The sequence below is a fragment of the Mustela erminea genome, chromosome 8 (assembly GCF_009829155.1).
Source record: "Mustela erminea isolate mMusErm1 chromosome 8, mMusErm1.Pri, whole genome shotgun sequence".
In the NCBI taxonomy this organism is placed as follows: domain Eukaryota; kingdom Metazoa; phylum Chordata; class Mammalia; order Carnivora; family Mustelidae; genus Mustela; species Mustela erminea.
In genome coordinates, this window is record NC_045621.1 from 62,507,399 (window position 1) to 62,519,917 (window position 12,519).

Below are 12,519 nucleotides of genomic sequence, written 5' to 3' on the forward strand. Positions count from 1 at the left end.
TAATATTCCACTGTATATCTTGTTGGTGGGAATGTAAATTAGTGCTGCCATGTTGGAAAACCGTATGGAGGTTCCTCAAATAATTAAAAATACAACTACCCTATGGTCCGGGAATTGTACTTCATAGTATTTTCCTGAAGAAAACAAATAGATTATGGGGGCACCTGGGTGCTCAGTGGGTTAAAGCTTCTGCTTTCGGTTCAGGTCATGCTCCCAGGGTCCTGGGATCGAGCCCCGCATGGGGCTCTTTGCTCAGTGGGGAGCCAGCTTCCTCCCCTCTCTCTGCCTGCCTCTCTGCCTGCTTGTGATCTGTCAAATAAATAAATAAAAATCTTTAAAAAAAAAGAAAACAAATAGATCAACAAAAAATGAATTTGGAAAGATACTTGCATCCTTATATTTACTGCATTATTTATAATAGCCAAAACATAGAGGCAACCTATGTGTCCATTGATAAATGTTTTATATTTTTAATGGTTATTCTATAATTTAGAATGTGTTTCTTTAACTTACCAGTCTAACATCAAATACTACACCACTTCACAAGCACTGCTCAGAACTTTATTTCATATACTTCCATTTATTCAATCTTTCCCTTTATGTTATAGTCTTATGAATTTTTCATATAATATATAAATGCATTAAAAACAATATACATTGCTATTATCATTGTGTTATATAGTCAGTTTTTAAGAAGATATTTAAATGAGAAAATGGGTATTTTATATTTATCCACATTTACAATCTCTAGTGTTCTTTATTCCATGGTTTAAATCCACATTTCAATTTGATGCCATTTACCTTTTACTCAAAGAACTTCCTTTGACATTTCTTTTTTCTTATTAAAAGATTTTATTTATTAATTTGACAGAGAGAGAGATCACAAGTAGGCAAAGAGGCAGGCAGAGAAAGAGGGGGAAGCAGTCTCCCTGCCGAGCAGAGAGCCTGATATGGGGCTCAATTCCACGACCCTGAGATCACGACCCTGAGATAATGACCCTGAGATCACGACCCTGAGATCATGACCTGAGCCCAAGGCAGAGGCTTTACCCACTAAGCCTCCCAGGCGCCCCTGACCATTCTTATATATTGTAGCACTACTGTGATACATTTTCTTCTTTTTTTGCTTTTTTTTTTGTTTTGTTTTAAGATTTTATTTATTCATTTGACAGATAGATCACAAGGAGGCAGAGAGGCAGGCAGGAAGAGAGAGGAGGAAGCAGGCTCTCCGCGGAGCAGAGAGCCCGATGTGGGGCTGAATCCCAGGACACTGGGATCATGACCTGAGCTGAAGGCAGAGGCTTTAACCCACTGAGCCACCCAGGTGCCCCAAGTCAAATAAATAAATAAAACCTTTAAAAAAAAAGTATCTTAATTTTGGAAAGATTACACATATATAAAATTGGTAGACATTGACCCACAGGTCACTGAGGCTCTAGTTTTTTTGGTGTGTGTTTTTTCTTTTTCTCTCTTTGATAAATTTGGATAGTTTTTATTCCTACATATTCAAGTTCACAGATCTGTTATGTGGTTTTGTTTTAATTTTTTTAAAGATATTATTTATTTGACAGAGAGAGAGATCACAAGTAGTCAGACAGGCAGAGAGAGAGAGGGGGAGAAGCAGGCTCCCCACTGAGCAGAGAGCCCGATGTGGGGCTCAATCCCAGGACTCTGAGATCATGACCTGGGCCAAAGGCAGAGGCTTAACCCATTGAGCCACCCAGGCACCCCTGTTCTGCAGTTTCTAATCTGCAGTTAAACTCATCCAGTTTTTCTTCATTTCCGATTTTATTTTAATCTCTAGCATTTGACCTCCATTTGAATTCCTTTTGTATTTTCAATTTTTTTCTTTATTAACTCATGTGTTCTTTTACATTTTTGCCCACAGTTATACTATTTAGAACAACTATTTAATATTATAATCTGCTTATTTCATAATTTATATCATAAATGAGTCTGTTTCTTATTTCTGCATAAGAGTCAAATTTTTCTGCCTCTTTCCTTGTCTGACAGTTTTGATTAGATGCTGAAAATTGTGAATTTTACATTAGCGAGTGCAGCATCTTATTCTATTCCTTAAAATATGGCACACGTCCAAATTACTTTCAAACTAGCTTAGAAATTTGAGGCTTGGTATTGAATTGTATTTAAATCAGGTCTGAAGCAGGCTTTAATATAGGGCAGGGATCCTGGAGCTTAATTGTCTCAGGACCCCTTCTGTCAGATTTCATCCTGCGCTGCCTATTGCTTGCTGTCTAAAAATATTTCTTTCACACATTTTGTCAAGTTTTCTTGTGGTTTACAGTGAGATGACAATTCCCACAGCAGTTAATCTTTCATAAATGGAAGCATAAGATCCTGACTTTAAATAACCTTAAGTAAATCCCTCTTCCCCAGTGTTAGCACCTCACACTAATAACAGCGTGAAATGTGATATTTTTTCTCTTCCACATTAACATATTTAATTTTCATGCATTAAACCAACAAAGATAAGCAGGAATAATTAAGATAGGGAGAACATAGCCATAAAAGAGGAATAATGTAAATAAAGCTTCCTATAGACGATCGGCATAGAATCTCCAGAGGACCTAAATAAATGACTCTGCTTTATAATCTCAGAAAGAAGTTACTCAGATCTAGTTAATATTTTAAAGGACTTATGGCTAACATCATAGCCAGTGAGCTAAAACGATATAAAATGAAACAAGTCATACAAAAATCGTTACAATGCTGTCTTACAAACATAAATGCTTATGATCATAATAATTCGTCATCCAGGTAGGAATGTGTACCACATTTCAATCTTCTTGTTAAAGAAGAGTTGTTTAAGTCAAGAGGCTTATATCTGTCATATATAACTTGGCTGTGGGGACCATCTACCCGCTCCCCGCCCATAACAGCAGCAATGAACTTCAGCCTATTGTGTTGATAGTTCTGATGGAGGAAACTATCAGTTTCCTCCAAACTAACAGTTTGGAGGATAGCCCCCCAACTGCTATCCTGTAAGTTTAACACCTAGTCTGTGATTGGGGGTGGGGAAAAGGCCACCACTTTTTTTTTCATCTAAAATAACTAAAAGGTGACATGATCATATTGGAGATTAATGGTGGCTGTTCCAGGAAGGTGCTTGGAGCCTGCTGACATTTCTTGTTGCTGGTGGTAAGAAAATGGAGAGTGGATTCATACTTTATAAGCTGTTCCTTTGGTAGCACATCAACACTTGACACTGCCTCACAAGCACTTAACCTAATTATAGGCGGCCTCCTGTTAAGCTGCTTTTGCCTCTTATCTACTCTGCAGTGGAAGAATGGCCTGGATTTTCATATTTGTGGCTTTAAAATATTTTATATTTCTCTTTAGCATTATGATTCTGGTTATTGTTGCAATTTACGTGGGTTTTCAGTAGAAAATAAATGCAAGCCAATGCAAGCTAATGCACATGCAATCGATGCCTTGCAAAGCTTTTAATCAGTTTCTTCCTGTACAGATCAATTGCTACTGAAGGTATCCAATTACTTTCCTCAGAGTGTGTTTGGAAATAGCATTAAGTGAAGACATCTTGATACGGTCACCTGTTTATAACTGCACATTATTCATGAGAACTTTCCTGTGGGTCTCAAATGCTGTAGCAGCAGAGATCCCCAGCAAACTATGGCTGGTTTGGCTTGGGTTATGGTGCAGTAGAGAATCTTGGTGTCCAACAGAAGAATGTGGTGTCTTCTGCAAAAAGCAATGTGAGGACATAGCAATATATTTAATAATTTAAGGTCCAGGAGAAAGCAGACATTTAGAGATAACTCTTAGTAACTGTCTGTGCTATGAAAGAAAATAAATCAACACGTCTATTTCATCAAACTGGTTACACTATTGCCAAGACTTGCTTGACCTAAATGCACCCAGGCTTCACCTTGATCTTAAGAAGTTTCAGTTGGTTGAGAGAACAGATACTTTCCTTCACCAGAACTAATAAGCATGATTGATGGAGCAATTAAACAAAAATATGTATTTAGCAAGCAAAGATAGCTCTTTCACAAGTTGAAAAAGCATGACATACCCAGTCATCAAAAAGGTGCTCCTACCTCACCATGCACTGTTTTATGAATTTATAATAGTTTCCTTCCAATTCAGCAGTTGTGTAAGATTTGGGAGAAATCTGTACTGAGCAAAAGTGAAAGTCAATGCAGAGTTGGAAACTACTACCCATAAGAGCCATACAGCTAACAGAGTCTATTATAATGGGATTTCGTATTAGATGGCTCCTCTCTTGACTGCACCGCTGTCTAACAATTTTCCTAGGCCTAAATGCAAGAGAATCTGATCTTGCTATAATGACATGAATTTTTTTTTTTTTTTTTTTTTTTTTTTTTTAAGATTTGGACCTTTGCCTAGAAATGCAAGGAAGAAGCTTGGGACATCACTTCAGTGTGATGCACAGGTTCTTTTTTGTTTGTTTGTTTTTTAGTTAAAGGAAACAAAATGTGATCTAATTGCTACTACTTTATGATTATCTGAACCAGGCGCTTCTATCTCGTTGTTTATCATTCATTGATTATTGGCCTTACTTGTTTCATTACTGTTGACCCATCTCTTCACCCAGGTTCCAGTCGGTGGAAAGAAATATAAAAGAAGAGAATTCAGTTACGTGGTCAGCCTTCACTGGAAAAAGAAGTTGTAAAATGTAGTATTTATTCCAGAAGGCTGTGCTTAGCTAATAATTAAGAATGCTATTACCATAGAAGAAAGGGAGAATAAATTTGGAGGGACTAATAGTTATTTTTTACATACTTAGAGTCCTCTTAACAGTGACTTAAGAAACCTTTATCTCGTCTAATGCTTATACTTAGAATAAATTTATTGAACAATTTTCATTGCCATGCCTTGAGCTGTCTGCTCAAGGAGAGCAGAGGAGGTCACTATCTCTGTTTCGGGGAGGTCACTATCTCTGTTTCTGCTGGATAGACTGGAAGCTTTGAGAACAATAAGACTCAGTATCCTTGGTGATGGATTTCCAAGTGCTCAGGCTGGGTTGTGGCAGCAAAAAGTTGATTTTCTGGGCAGGGGATTCAAATAATTGAGACCTGAAGCAAGAAAGGAAGAACTGGGCTGAAACTAGTGAAAGTGTTGTTTGTTTATATCATGGACAGATATTAGTGTGTGGTCAAAGGCTAGACCAAGTCCCATGATCACATCACATTAGCACCTGTTGTACCTTTACCTACTAATAATTTGGGTTGTAGCATATACTACTTTTAATTATTTTATGCCCTTTTTTCATGGTCTGTTGGGCTAGATTATAATTTTTAGAGGCCAGAGAGCCTGTATTTTATTTTGTTTTTGTATTTAAGCACAAAACCTTGTAACTTGGCTTTTGGCAATAGATAAGACAGGTTATGGTATTGTTACGGAACACAGACTGGATCCTAGCCAAAAAAACAAACAAACAAACAAAAAAACCAAAAACAAAAAACCAAGCAGCACTTGTAGGCCTTGGAGGATCGGAGATTTATTTCATGCTAGCAGGCCCAGAAGAGAGTAATCTCTCAAGGTCTGAGACCCGAACACAAAGGTGCTATTTTATGCATTTTCACTTCCGTACCTGTGCCACTCTTGTGGCTGTGGCCGGTAGGGCTAGGGAAAAGTCTGCAATGGCCCTGGGGCAGGGACTGGGATTTCCCCTGCTGGACTGGTCAGCCACCTCAGAACACAGATTTTTCTTATCAGTGTAAGAATTTTAACACAAAAAGATTTTGCATATTTTAAGATATTTGATATTAATTCAACTTTTTTTTACCCTTATTTTACCCTTTTCCTGAAACTAATAAAAAACTATATTAATTATACTTGAACATAAACAAATAATGATAAAACACAAGTATTGTAGCAAGTAATAACATTTCTTTCGTTCGTTCTTCTTTCTTTTTCTTTCTTTCTCCCTCCCTCCCTTCGTCTCTCCATTCTCACTCACTCTCTCTCTTCTCTCGTTTTGCTTTGGCTTCATGAAGAGAAATGAGATGCAAACTTTCTCTGGCTGAAATTATTATAGGAGATAGGATTTGAGTTCTTTTAAAGTCTCAAAATCCACAAAAGGCCAAAGTTTAGTTGGTATATGGATCAAGGATAAGCTCTTATTACGGAAGAAAGTCATAGTACAAGGAAATAATTTGTGGAGACTTCAGCAAATGGGCTTATAGAAGGTGTGGGTAAGGTGTAAGGAGAAATCAAGGAATTCTGCTTCTAGGTGTGAAGGGGATGGGGCAGGCAGCATAGTTACCAGAAATCTCTGAAGAATACATATTAACTGTCAGAAAGGGTCCTTCACAGAAGGTATGGTCACAGGCAAAGAACAGAAATGAAACACAGTAATCGAGGAAGGAGAAAGCACTTTTTTTCTGGTGCTTTTTATTGGCGAAACACAACCGGAAGTCAGAGGGTAAGAGAACTTATTGAAGCAGATGTTGTAAGTGAGTCTCTAAGAGCAGAGCAAGGAGAAGAAAGGAGAGTGGTTTTGGTGGAACACAGGGGAGATATCCAGGACAGCTGATACATCAATTTTTTAAAATATTTTTTAATTTATTTGAGTGGGAGAGGTGGGGGGGGCGGGGTGGGGGGGAGAGAATCTTAGGCAGGTTCCACACCTAGTATGAGCTCCATCTCATGAACTCAAGGTCATGACCTGAACAGAAATGAGGAGTCAGATGCTTAACGGACTGAGCCACACAGACACCTCCGAGGAACACATTTTGAGAACCACTGTTCTATGTTAGGATTTATCCATGCAAAAAAAATTGATCATAATTTTTGATGGCTTAATTAAATTTGTATTACCAATATTCTTTGTGTTAAATAGTAATGCTTGTTAATAATGATAATTCTAAGCACCTCGATAAGTGGCAATATAATTTCGCACTACTTCAAATATTTAGTATCTAGTACTAATTTCATAGTATTTTAGTCATTTTTAGTATTTACACTAATATTATATTTACATAATTGTCCAATTAAAGTGATGTCTCATTTATGTGATATATTGGAAAATGAAATATTCTACATTAACTTACTTTTCCTTTAACAGTTTCAACCAACCTTTAAAAAATATATTATGAGACTTTGGGTTGAGATGAGATGTCATAAACCATATTTTCTCTGCTCTTTTCTGCTAAAAACAACCGGGAATGGCACAAAACACAACCAAAAAGGATCCTAAAGGTGGTAAAAGGAAAGCAAGCTGGCTCAAACACACACAACTGGAGATACAGTGCAGTGAAAAGCATCTTGCATCCCAACATCCAACAGCAGAAGTCCACCCCCGACCTTGATCTAAAAATAGAAGGTAGTCTCAGGTAGGCCTATTCTTCCCCTGAAGCTTAAGAGAGTCTCTCTGGCAACATTAGACAAGCCTGTACTACTGACAAGAATTTCTTGAGGACCCTACGAAAAAGACGGTGACTGAGGAAGAACTTTCTTTTTCTGCTGGGCCTGAGATGCTCTTTTTCTGGTGGAGCAAGTGGATGGAACTGGCAAAGAGAGACCAAGCTGCAGCACATGGCCTAATCCAGAAAGGCTTTTTGATCCAGAAAGTCTCTCTCTGATCCAGAGATCTGCCCAAGACTCTCCTTTCTTGTCCAAAGACACTGTGATGGATGTGTAGACCCAGCAAGGTGGATGTAGCCATAAGCAGCCTGCTTCAGGGATCTTCTTTTTCTCATGAGCTGTAAATAGGAGGATCCACCTCTTTCCCCTACCCCCAACGAGAAAAACCAGGTTGTCTGACCTGTGGAAATTTCCTCCAGTCTCTTAGGCAGCACCAACAGAAACCAGTGGGAGTCCAAGCCACACCAGATAAACCAAGAAGATAAGAAGATCACATCTTTGTAATCAAAAGATCACAAAGCTTCTGAAAAATTAAGCCACCAGGGAATCACAGCTCACAAAAATAAATTAAGACCTAGGAGTTAAACCTAAATAGTGTGACTACCTGCTAAATGAAAGACTTACATAGGATCTAGTATTTCCCACCATAGTAGACAAATTCCCTGAGTATGATGAAAAAAACAAAAATCATTCAACATACTAACAACTAAGAAAATCACACCTTGAAGGAAAAAAGACAATTAGCTGACACAATACTGAGATGAATCAGATGTCAAACTTATCTGAAAAATACTTAAAGGTATCCATTTTAACAATGTTTCAACAATCAATTATAAAGTCTCCTGAAACAAAAAAACAGAAAATCTCTAAAGAAAAAATCAAATGGGTTACTGTATTGGAAAATACAATAATAGAAATAAAAAACTGAAGAGACGGCTCAATAGAATAGAATGAAGATGACAGGAGAAAACCAGTGAACTTGAGTATAGAACAACAGAATTCATCCAATCTGAACAATAGAGACGGAAAAAAAATCAATTGGGAAAACAATGAACAGAGCCTCCTGGACCCATGAGACAATAACAGAAGAGTCATTTATGTCAACACAAGCCCAGAAGGAAAGTAGAAAAGAGGGGGGCTGAAAACTTGTTTGAAGACGTATTGGCTGAAAATGTCCTAAATTTGGTAAAAGACACAAACCTGTAATTCCAAGAAGCTGAGTAAATACTGAGCAGGATAAACACAAAGAAATCCATGCCAAAGATACACCACAGTAAAAATTTTTGAAAAATAAACACAAAAAAATTCTTGAAAGCAACTAGAGGGAAATGAGTATTACCCACAAGGAAATACCAATTCAAATGATAATGGATCTCAAATCTGAAGTCATAGAAACCAGAAGAAAGTGGTACGATATTTTTCAAGTGCTGAAGTAAAAGAACTGTCAGCTACAAATTCTGTATTCTGTGAATCCTTACTTGAGGAATGAAAGAAATAAAAATATGTTCAGAAAAAAAAAGAGCTAAAAGAATTTATTACTAGCACACATATTCTTTTTTAAAGTTTAGTAATTACATTTTATTTAGCCCAATGTATCAAAAATGTTATCATTTCAACACGCAAGTATAAAAATATTAAAGAAAAATAGAATATCTTCTTAAAGATTGGCTAAACAGAATTCTTCAAACAGAAAGGAACTGATAAAAGAAAGAGTATTGGAGCATCAGGAAGGACGAAGGAATAATGCAAAGAGCAGAAACATGGGTGTGTTTGAAAAACCATTCACTTCCTCATGTTTTTTTAAAATTAATTAATTTATTTATTTATTTGACAGAGAGAGAGAGAGATCACAAGTAGGCAGAGAGGCAGGCAGAGAGAGAGGAGGAAGCAGGCTCCCCACTGAGCAGAGAGCCTGATGTGGGGCTCAATCCCAGGACCCTGGGACCATGACCTGAGCTGAAGGCAGAGGCTTTAACCCACTGAGCCACCCAGGCGCCCCACTTCCTCATGAGTTTTAAAACCATATTTGATGATTGGAACAAAAATTATATCACCACAGGTACCTAGGTGGCTCAGTCAGTTAAGCATTTGATTCTTGATTTCAGCTCAGATTGTGATCTAAGTGTCATGAAATCAAGCCCTGTGACAGGCTTCATGCTCAGCATGGAGTCTGCTTGAAATTCTCTCCTTCTCTCTCTGCCTGTCCCCCCAACTCATGCACGTACTCTCTCTCTCTAGATAAATAAATCTTTTAAAAAAAGTATAGCATCATCTGATTCCCATGACAGTGGTTCTTAAAAATGAGGAAGACAAAAAAATATAAATAATGTGGTTTCCACACTTCACTCAAAGTGGTAAAATGTTGATGCTAGTGAATGGTATAATTCATATATAGATTGAGATTAGTAAGACTCAGAATGACTATCAAAGATATACTTAAAAGTACTATACATAAATCAAGATGGAATCCTAAAGCATGCTCCAGTTTTGTGCGGGAAGGCCAGAAAAGAGAAACAGAGAAATCAGAAATAGAGAGATGAGACCAGAAGAAACAAATAGAAAACAAATAATAAATAGAAACCTTAAGAGCTAACATATTAATAATTATCTTGAATGTAAATGGTCAAAATACATCAATAAAAGTGGATTAAAAAGTGTGACCCAGCTATATACTACTTACAAGAAACTTGCTTCAAATCCAATGAAATCTGTCTGTTAAAAGTAAAAGGATGAAAAAAAAGAAGACTGCCCTCACCAATGTGGGCAAGCATCATCCAACTCATTGGGGGCTTGAATGGAACAAAAAGATGGAGGGAAGGGTAAGTTCTCTTTCTTTGTCCTTGAGCTAGGACATTCATCTTCTCTTGCACTGGACATTGGAGTTCCTTTTTCCTGGGTCTTAAGATTACTTCCAAGTCTTACACCAGTGCCTCTCCCCACATTCTTTGACCTCCATCTTGTAAGAGATACACCATGACTCCCCTTGTTCTCAGGCCTTAGGATCTGGATTGAATTATACCACTGACTTTCCTGATTCTCCAGCTTGCACACGGTATATTGTCGCATACCTCAGCCTCTGTAATCCTGGGAAATATTTCCTGTAATAGTAAATTTCCTCTTATAAATCTGGATACAGGTATCCCTTGCTTTTCTAAAGTTTGAGTTGCACCAGTTTGCTTTTACATGAGTATCTGTTCTTGCTAACCAAAAGAAATCCAAAGAGGATTTTCACTTTTATGAAAAGAAGAAAGGAAATAAAAAATTAAAGGAAAAGTGAAAATAGTGTTTGTTTTGCCATAAGCTGTTATCCAGGCAGCAAGAGTAGCTGCACCAAGCTTCTTCTCTAGAGCTATACTCAGCACCTCAACATCAAACTGCCATACCTTTGAATTGTATTTGTGAGCATCCACACTTTGTTTGAAGTATCTTGTGTATCCGTTAGATACGCAAAGATCTAAAAAAGCTCAAAGGTTATTTTTTGGGTTTTGGAATGATAGAGTTTTTTTTTTTTTCCATATAAATTAGTGGTAATTACTTCTCCACTTTACGTCATGTCAGTTTATAAAAGATTTATAGGAACACTCTACTTTTGGATAGTGGGGCAAACATGTGTGTTCTATTAGTTTTGCTTCTCTGTAAAACCCTCACTACTACCTTTTTAAGGATAAAGTTGACCTTATTTATCCCTAAACTGTTGTGTCTAATCCCTAGGTGTTCAGTAGAATCTTACAAAAACAAAAATGGGAAGGAGAAAAGAATGGGAAGAATGATGATGAGATTTTACATGATTGGGAACTCTGAATTTATGCATCATTTTAAGAAGTTACTCTCATGTGATGTAGTGTAACTGTCCCTCAGAACAATGTATTACTTAAAATATAACCCATGGAAATTTTACTAGTTACCAAGCACGTTTAGATATAGCCTCAAGAAAAACACACACTGGCAACAGGTCTCTAGGGGAGAGGACGATATACGGCCTTGAAGCAGAGCAGCTGGGGATGCCCGACTAGCTCAGGGCAGAATGCCGCCTGCTTCAGTTTTCTGTTATCCCCACCCCCCCACCCCCCCACCCCCACCAAGAGCACCTGTGGCTAATTAGATAAGTCCTCTGAATGTGCTTACGTGCTTGCTCGACTATAACTTTATACTGCTTGACCAGACATATTTTGCCCTCCTTCTTGTTTATCTACTAAGCATATGATTAATGTTTGGCCTTCTTTGGCTCTTTTGTTGATTACTGTCTATATCTAACAAAAGCGGGACTGATGAGTTGTTCAGGGGCAACAGTCTTTTTCTACTATTGCCCTCTACTCCCTTTCTCTTGCAGCCGACTTGTTTGTGCCTCATTCTTCTCCCGTGCACCGTCAGGAAGCAGCAATGTAGATTTAGAATCTACATTGGGGGTGTTGTACCATCAGGATGGTTCGTTCATAAACTAGCTGGGATTGAGAGAAAATACTTTGAGCTCATATGTGCTTTTGAAGTCAATGAAGATAAGAGATTCACTTACAGATAAGGAGAGGAGTTAAGTGTCTGACCCTGACAGTGTTAGGTTCTCTAACATAAAAGATGAAAGTCCCCCGGAGAGTGAAGACCCATTCACGGACTGGCGCTCTTCATTAACTATTAGAATTAGAATGTGGACCTAGAATCACTGCAAAGAACAGTTAAGGGAGATTAACCAACGGACTAAATAAAGCATGTCCGGGAAGGGATCAGGGTTCTCAAAGTATTCTGCTCTAATTTTCCATCCAATCTCTGGGGTAGATATTTTATCCCATCTTTAATTCTTCTTTCTCTTTATAGTCTAGTCTGAAGAACCAAAAGCTCGGAACCAAAAGCTCGAGTTCATCTCTGTATGAACTCCTTTTCTTAAAAATGTCTCTGTTGACTATGGGCACCTTCTTCTCTAATTGATAAAATCTTTCTTTATCTTCCAGGGTCCACTTTACTAACTTCACCTATAATTTTCAATGTAGAACCCATCTTCTTTCTGGAATACATACTGCAGTTTACACCAATAGTATACAAATGACCAGATATTATAATTAGCTGTTTTCTCTCAGTAGTCAGCAAGTTCTCTAGTCTCAGCTGTATGTATGTATGTTTTATGTATGTAAGTATGAATGAGTATGTATACCAGTT

At 37.6% G+C, this 12,519-nt stretch overlaps 1 protein-coding gene across 3 annotated transcripts in view; it reads right to left on the reverse strand.

The window, feature by feature from the left end:
* Window positions 1-4,637: 4,637 nt before the first annotated feature.
* SCN7A (sodium voltage-gated channel alpha subunit 7) overlaps window positions 4,638-12,519 on the reverse strand; it is a 93,759-nt gene continuing 85,877 nt past the window's right edge. Inside the window, exon 26 of one of the 3 annotated variants that reach the window (XM_032355842.1) lies at window positions 4,638-4,656. In XM_032355842.1, coding sequence (XP_032211733.1) covers window positions 4,654-4,656 — 3 coding nt within the window. In that variant the 3' untranslated portion in view covers window positions 4,638-4,653. Of the gene's footprint in view, window positions 4,657-11,620; window positions 11,814-11,958; window positions 11,998-12,519 lie in introns of those variants that run through there. The other 2 variants (XM_032355839.1, XM_032355841.1) reach the window with 2 other exon arrangements.